Source organism: Limulus polyphemus, unplaced genomic scaffold, assembly GCF_000517525.1.
Source record: "Limulus polyphemus unplaced genomic scaffold, Limulus_polyphemus-2.1.2 Scaffold83, whole genome shotgun sequence".
Classification (NCBI taxonomy): Eukaryota; Metazoa; Arthropoda; class Merostomata; order Xiphosura; family Limulidae; genus Limulus; species Limulus polyphemus.
In genome coordinates, this window is record NW_013665693.1 from 390,741 (window position 1) to 399,435 (window position 8,695).

Below are 8,695 nucleotides of genomic sequence, written 5' to 3' on the forward strand. Positions count from 1 at the left end.
TCTGTGCAAAGATTTTCTCCAAATGAGCCTGAAATGTACCACACGCGTGGTAGGATTGCTTGAGTAAGCTAACAAATCACATTAGATCAAAGCTGAAACTCTTAGTGGAGCAGCTACGTATAGTAACGGTCTCCAAGTGCAACACCAAGATACAAAATAAACGAACTACGAAATAAAGCATACTATTCAACAAAAGGTAGTAAAAGTGTCACCAAGCTTGACTATTAGGTAGATAGTATCTTTTGTTCAGTATTAGAGATGGTAATTTGTATCAGAACATACAATTGTTGAGGTAATTTTAAAGAGGCAATGTATTTCCGCCACGCAACCCAACATGGTCAATTTTGACACCAGAGAAATCGTGAAAAATACAGAACAATCGAAAACTGTCTATATCACTGCTTGGGACCTTACATATACATTTTTGGGTTAATGACCTTTCATCCCATAAAAACTCTTAAAAAGGCTTAAATAAAAATATGAAACAGGTATATTGGCGTATTGGACCAAAGTATGAATGCACCAAGATTCAAGTTAATCTGTCCAGAAATAAAGGAATGGTGGTCGATTGAAAAGTGTTTGGAAGAAGAAGAAAAAACAATAGAAAAACAGTATGTCTATCTTCGGAGACATAATTACAAGTCAAGCTAATTTTATATGCTTGCGTGTAAAGATACAATTTAGCGTTACAATTAGGTACTACGTGTAACCATATTATTTCATAAACTGGTTTCAATCAGACTAAAAAAAAACCCATCTTATCTGAAGTCCAAGGCAGAGTATAGTTGTTATATATATTACACCAACATAAGAATTACACTTGGTATCATGCATGAACAAAAAAATCGGCCTCAAGTAATTTTTGTCTCCCTCATATATATATAGTGGTTGGTTTTCGAGAACCAGCTTATGTGAAACTCCTGTAAAACTTGGATATTTCTTCTTATATCTAGCTATTATATTTGATGACATGAGACCTTATGCCTTTGAAGATTTTTTTCTTAAAGAACCAATAAATCCTGACACCAGTAGTATTGATAATTACAAGCTGCTCGAGAACAGTGAGACTAATGATCACTAACAGTTACGGTTAATGTGTTGCAGATAATATCACTATCGGTTTGCAACACAGTAACCGTAACCGTTAGTGATCTTATCTGCAACACAGTAACCGGGTAAGATCACTAACGGTTACGGTTACTGTGTTGCAGATAAGATCACTAACGGTTACGGTTACTGCGTTGCAGGTAAGATCACTAACAGCTACGGTTACTGCGTTGCAGATAAGATCACTAACAGTTACGGTTACTGCGTTGCAGATAAGATCACTAACAGTTACGGTTACTGCGTTGCAGATAAGATCACTAACAGTTACGGTTACTGTGTTGCAGATAAGATTACTAACAGTTACGGTTACTGTGTTGCAGATAAGATCACTAACAGTTACGGTTACTGTGTTGCAGATAAGATCACTAACAGTTACGGTTACTGTGTTGTAGATAACTGTGGCAAAGTCAAAATATTTAACCTTAGAATTACCCATTGGATTCATATGGATTTTTCAACACATCATTTTAAATATTTATGCACCAAATTGCTTGTGAGTCCATGACTTTGTTGGTTACAGGGTCCTTAGTAAGTTACACAAAATACGTAAACAAAAATATCATCAATATTTCATTTGATCATTTTAATTACTACTGGGATTCCTATGTATTTTACATAAAAAGTGAGAGAGTTTTACCCAATTTCTTTTGTTCATTTTTTTTACACTGAGTGTTCTAACGGGCCAAAAAATAAAGTAACTCAAAATCATGAAATATGTGGACCCTACCGGCAGTGAACGGTATAAAAACAAGTCGGTATATGAGGGTTAAGATGGCTTTCTTTGCAAGTGTAAGCATGATATATCTATTTATGTAGAATAAAATATTCTAACTTAATCATTGTCTAAGCAGACATACAACGTCATAAAAGAATAATATGTTATTAATAACTTATGGTCAAAGTCAGCTAGCTATATAGATTAGAACCAAAAAAATAACTCTTAAATTAATGAAGCTTCTGTATAACAGACTGGCTAGGAGTACTTTATGTCATAAATCAATACAAACGAAAACAAAAACCTATAGACATGATAATGCATTGAATCATTAGATAAGTATTCTCGCTGTTACGATATTTTTTTGCTACAATGTTTTATAATTGGGATATATCGTGCAAGATTTACCTTATGAAACGGTCTTCATGCATCCTTATAGCATCCCAGACTCTATAATCGCAGATAGTCATATTCTTATATATATGTGTGTGTATTAAATACTTGTTAAATACACTGAAGAAGAAACGAACCACTATTATTGTCTTTTTCTACGTGTACTGTACATCCACTAAATGTCATATTTCTCTTCATAGCACTACGCTTTATTTTTTTTACTTATAAAATTAAATCTTTAAAAAAAATTCTGTAAACTTTCTATTATAATTTTGTTCAGAATTCTTGTAAAATTTATCAACCCCCAAAGAAAACTAAGACACTTCAGTCTTCAGTAACCAACATCACAGTGGTTACAATTGTGGGGACAAGTAGCACTCTTACGTCTTCTGGTATAAAGATGGATTAATACATGATCTGCATTATCTGAATATAGACGTTAGAGATTGTGCGATCATTATCTGTAGTCTTCAATCCTTAGTGATCTGCGTTGTTTCAATAGAGGTGTCAGATGACCACGCGATCAGTATCTGTTGTTTTATATTTTCAACGGAATGGTATACAATATTTGAATGTAGATGTAAATAAAATTTCCTAAACGAAACATTATATATTTTTGTGTTTCCTTTTTGTAGGTAATTTTGGCAACACTATGGATCCTCGTAAATGAATCGTTGTTTTACACTTCCTGATGCTCTAAAGTTTTTTTTTTGTTCTTTTAACAGGTTCTTCACCACCCAAACAACAACAGTTTTACTTTTGGGTTAGGGTGGGAGATGGGTGAAATAAACACTCTAAAAATTGTTTTGAAAATTATGGAGCCCCAGAAAAATATTCCATAATACTTGTCTATTATACCTCATCACTATTATGTAAGTCCATAATACTTGTCTATTATACCTCATGACTATTATGTATAATAGTGATGAGGTATAATAGACAAGTATTATGGACTTGTAAGTCCATAATATTTGTCTATTATACCTCATCACCATTATGTAAGTCCATAATACTTGTCTATTATACCTCAGTTCTATTATGTAAGTCCATAATACTTGTTTATTATACCTCATCACCATTATGTAAGTTCATAATACTTGTCTATTATATCTCATCACTATTATGTAAGAAAAGTTCCACAAGAATCGCTAAGATTTTCCACTTCTGTTGATTTTACACACACATACATATATATATATATATATTTAACAAACAATGATGGAAGCATGTTTTGAAAATCACGGTTTTAGAATTGTTTCATTTTATTTTATCCTTTGTATCTTTTAGTAGTGAAGCTCGTTCATAGTGCACCCTTTTCGTTTATATAGAGAATCAAAGTTGAGGTGATATTAATATTTTTCGTTGATTTAATAACAACTATCAAATTATCCACTTATTTTCTTACTGTTCACTACCGGTAGGGTCAATTTATTTTATCCTATTGAGTAATTTTATGTTTTTTGGCCTAACACAACACTCATTGTAACGAACTGTCAGAAAAAAAGGATGAATCCGTCTATTTTATATGTAACATACACAAGAGATCCCATCAGCAATTATTGGGGTTAATTATAACGTTGATGATATTTCTGTTAACATTTCTGTGTGTTATAAGGAACTCCATAACCAAACAAAGTCATGAATCCATAAGCAATTCGATGCGGAAATAGTTTAGGATTACTGAATACGAGTAAATATGTGCAGCGTACATATGTATCCTTAGGTAACTTGTACGTTTAAAAGCTATTAGTATTAGTCACATTAGGCTTATTATAGGGCTCAAACATTATCTAGTCTTGTTATGATTATTTTTTTATATAAAGAACAGATGTAAGCTTGAAAAGAAATAGTTCGTGGAAAATCTGATTCTATTTTACAGAGGTAAAATATTTTAGATGTGGTTAGGACTACTTGCGTCTGTGTGGTTTTAAAAAAAATGTAATAATTCCAGAAAAAAAAAAGTTTTATGACGACTGTAAATTTGAAATGAATGAGAGTGCATTCTTTTGAAAGTTAACCAAACGAAACTATTGAAAGTTGACATTTTATTTGTAAAAAACAATTTTATAAAGGGAAAGAGCAAAATAAATCGGTAAGACAAATTAATTACAAGGAAAAAAAAATGCCAAAAACAAAAAGAAATAAAGACAACATCATTCTGATAAACAGAAGTAAGATAATGAAAAAAAGTGAATAAATAAAGCACTAATATTACGATCTTTTAAGCGTATTAGGATCATGGTAATATTTCAGTTCAAATATTTTGCCAAGAGATGTCGCTAGATGTCGTATTACGAAATTTAACATCAACACAGAATTTGTTGCATCTGTAAAATTGTCACTTCCAAGTGAATTGTAGTATAATAATTCTATCAGAGAACTAAAATCGAAATTATAACACTTGAAAATTCCTGTTTTCTTTCTATATATAAATATACGGGTAAATTTGTGTATATATGAAATATGTTTTCCTAATATATATATATATATATAATACCTTAGAACTGCATTAGTGTAATATAAAGGTTGTAACTTACGAGTAATATATATGTACACGGCACTATCTTCATTACATGACGTGAACAGGTGTTTAAAAGTGCATTTCTTAAATTGTAGTTGGAGAAGAAATAAAATGATTAGTTGGAAGAAAAATAATCCTTTCGGACCTGTAAAAGTAGCTTAGAAGTAAGACATGTTGAGAACGAGACTTAGTACAGTAATAAGAGTATATAAGTGTCTATGACATATTGTGCTAGGTTTGCACCGTACATTACAAACTGAAAGTATACATGAATACATTTATCTCTCCACATAAATCTCGCTGTATGACAGAAAGTCTCTTGAACGAGTGCGCGCATTGGTTGCAAACTATGGGAGCGCGCCTCAGGCACATAAGGGCGTTAGCAAGCCTGTGCCGATGTCGAGGAAAGCTTTACTCCCAAGTTATAGTCTATCTGGGTGCTACAGCTTTATGCTGTGTCTTGACGCTTAATCGCTAATTCGTGCAACGAATCAAGTTGCGTTGGCAGCCACAGGCTTTGACGTTTGAGAGCTGTGAGTGGTGGGACACGAATGGATCAAGACTGAAGCTCATGAGGTGTCTCTACATGCCCCAAGAAAATATTATGAACTCCACGAAGTAAAGTTGTAAGTAAGATTGGTTAGGATATTGTATAATAAGATGGAGGCTACAGCCGGAACTGGAACTGCCTCTCTTTCAGAAACCAAGCCTAATCCTTCAGAAAATAGCATGAGATCAGAGACTTTCTGTACTGGTTCAGAGAGAGAAAGTCCACGAACTGGACATTCTTCCACTTCCCCTTCAGGACAAGGTCATCCCCACGTGCCTGGCGAGCCTCTCATAAGTCAGCTGAACGGGGCTGGTTCTCCTGGCCAGGGGTCAGGCACAGGCTCGTCCCCGAGTCCTCCCGGTTCCAGTCTGTTGCCGGACCTAGCCACTCGTCAATTCACGCCCGCTTCTCTTGCCTCGACTGTGGCTAGTATGATCAGTGCAGGAGTCAAGTCAGGCGTCGAAATGAACCACACTTCTCCTGGGGTGTCTGTTTCTGGAATGCCCTGGTCCCTTATGCCTAGCAGTTACGGGTACGGCGGTAACCGGCTGGAGCGCCCGATGCATTCGGGTTCTCCGCCTGGGATTCCCGCAGATTCAGCCCATGAGTGTCGCCTGATCGATTATCGCGGAGCCAAAGTGGCCGCTTTCCGTGTGCAGAACGAATATCTGCTGTGTCTACCACAAGCCTTTGAACTGTTCCTGAAACACCTTGTCGGAGGACTGCACACAGTTTACACCAAACTGAAACGGCTGGACATCAATCCGATTGTGTGTAACGTAGAACAGGTCCGGATCTTGCGAGGACTGGGAGCAATCCAACCCGGCGTGAATCGTTGTAAGCTGTTGTCTTGCAAAGAGTTTGATATTCTGTACAAGGACTGCACCACTGCCAGGTAGGCCGTACTGAGCGGAAGTTCCATTGATTAGCCTTTCACTTATCTATTTGTTTGTTTTTAATAGGATGTTATTTTGTAGATTGTTTAGTGTTGAATACAGTTACGACAATTTGGCTTCAATATAATGTTCGTCTTTATCCCCTGCACAGTTTCAAGTTATACTTGTTTTACTAAAGTTACCAACAGCTTAGTTGTATGGAAACCAAATGGTACAACTTTCTCAAACAATTAAAAACATCATCACTTGTTCGAAGATAAATCATGTTCTTAGTAAGTTACAATTTGTACGTTTCTTTATTATATTATATGTTATGGTTAAAAACTGTCACACACGAAATCAGAGTTTTCATCCTTAGTTATTTATTCTCATTGAAAGTAAATTATGGGTTAAATATTTTCTAATCTCTTATAACCTCTCAAAAGAGCTGAATTATGGCAATAAAAATAACTCTATATTTTTAAGTGCTGCTTAGGACTTTCAGCTGTGATATCCCAATAATTTGTTTATTTTCACTAAACATTTCGAAAAGTGCTCTACTGTGTACAATAAAACAATGGTAGAGGAAATGAAAGCATGATAGATTATGAAGATCAGACTGATTAACTGTCAGTGAAGATACAGGGGGAAAAATATCTCTATTTAACGTTTGTTATGGGTTCAATTACTTAAAACCTTTTCCCTACAAAAATGTTTAATTTCCTGTATATTTACTTATAAGTAATCTAACATCACATCTAAACGCTACTGATCCTCCCATCCACCCATCTAGAATATTTTAACTTAAGAGTGTGATCACACACGGGAACGTAAGAAGAGTAACATATGTTAAAATTACAACTGACTCTTCTCTTCAGTGTTGTATTTTTACTTTTAAACAGTTTGATAACTCAATAATTTTGATTCGTAGTTAATTATTTAGCACTTATCTTCTCTCTGATTAATATTATTTTCATTAGATTTAATCTATTGATTAGAACTCAAAAATCTAAGAATTATACAAACATATGGGCATATACTGAACAGCTCCCATCAGCCAGGAGATTTGAAATCTCATCTTCTATAGGTTATGATGAAAGCAAACGTTCAACAAAAAAAACAAAAACCAAGGTAACAAAATACCGGTGTATTTTTAGGTATTTTCGACTCTTTTTCAACATGGTTTCTTTAAATGATAATAGTTTTTTAAAACGTACGTATGTTTATTTTCCGAGAACAGACCATACTAAAATATTGTTAACAAAATAAAATATAATGGAAAAAACATATAACCGTCCAATGATAGAAGTAAGATGGAATTTTTTTTTCTACAAAAATCTTCGCTTTTGTCGAATACTACTGAAATACAAAATATTATAATTGTGTTGCTTAAGTTTTATTTCCTAAGCATTTGAAATACTATTTACTCGTAAAAGTACGCAATGCACGATAGTATGCGTGTATAACTTTGGTAGAGCGTGTAATGATACTTATATAAACAAACCGGTATATGTAAGTTTATAAACATTGTGAAACTTTCAGCACTGTGATTATGGGCCATAGCTCCGTAGGAGAGTCATATGTAAACATTGATGTTGAAAGCTTTCAATAAATTAATAGCAGAGTACTTAGAGAACCACTTTTCTCTCGCATTTTTGATATGGAGGAGGAACGCGCGAATGGTATGGTTGTTGAGGTGTTTTCTTGAGTGTTTATATAAGTACTTTATAGAGAGTTTACTTGGTTTCGACTCTCTGTATCGTTTGTATTTTCGTTGTTAAATGAGTACAAATTTCGTTAAAAATTATATGCTTTGCATGTCAGTTATGGATCGTCCTCTCTGAGTATAGCATACATACGGGGTGGGCCACGGTAAACTTTTCTAATAAAGGAAAACAAACCTACAAGTATTGCATAATCACAAGATCAGTCTGACATTGCAAATGTATTATTCGCATGTAAAAAGTCCCATGAAATAGAACAGAATCAGTATTTTTAATATTTCTACGCGGTGGGAATTGACTGTGACCCATCCCATGTATATTTGAGTAATGTCAATGGTTAGTGTTAGTGTAATGGTGAAGTTTTGTTTACAGACGTGATATAGAATTAATATAAACACATACAAAGTTACTTAGCTGTTGATATACACTATAAGTATTATCACGATTCACCTTTCAGTGTTTGTTTAATCCTAACAGATCGAATATGATATTCGGTGAGGATGGACGCATGCCAAAATAACCTATGAACAAACCTCCCTGTATTATATTCAATTACAAAGTCACTTATTGGAATTAAGATTCTGTTTTAACTCCTGATACGTCTCCTGTTATTGTATTTCTATAATAATTTATAATGTTTCAGGACTTAGCTACGTACACGTAAAATAACTTGATTAAGTAGTGTATGGAATAACGTTTTCTGGAAAATAATTTGTAAATGTTAAAAATTCCATCCTACATTCGCAAGAAAATGTAATGGTTTATAAGAAAGACGTTTTGATGAAAACCCAAAAAACATAAATAGTAGGG

At 34.0% G+C, this 8,695-nt stretch overlaps 1 protein-coding gene across 3 annotated transcripts in view; it reads left to right on the forward strand.

Annotated features, from left to right (window-relative positions):
• Window positions 1-5,187: 5,187 nt before the first annotated feature.
• LOC106467781 (dachshund homolog 2-like) overlaps window positions 5,188-8,695 on the forward strand; it is a 117,645-nt gene continuing 114,137 nt past the window's right edge. For all 3 annotated transcript variants that reach the window (XM_022396711.1, XM_022396717.1, XM_013928161.2), the window contains exon 1: window positions 5,188-6,181. In XM_022396711.1, the coding sequence (XP_022252419.1) occupies window positions 5,397-6,181 (785 nt within the window). In that variant the 5' untranslated portion in view covers window positions 5,188-5,396. The remainder of the gene's footprint in view (window positions 6,182-8,695) is intronic.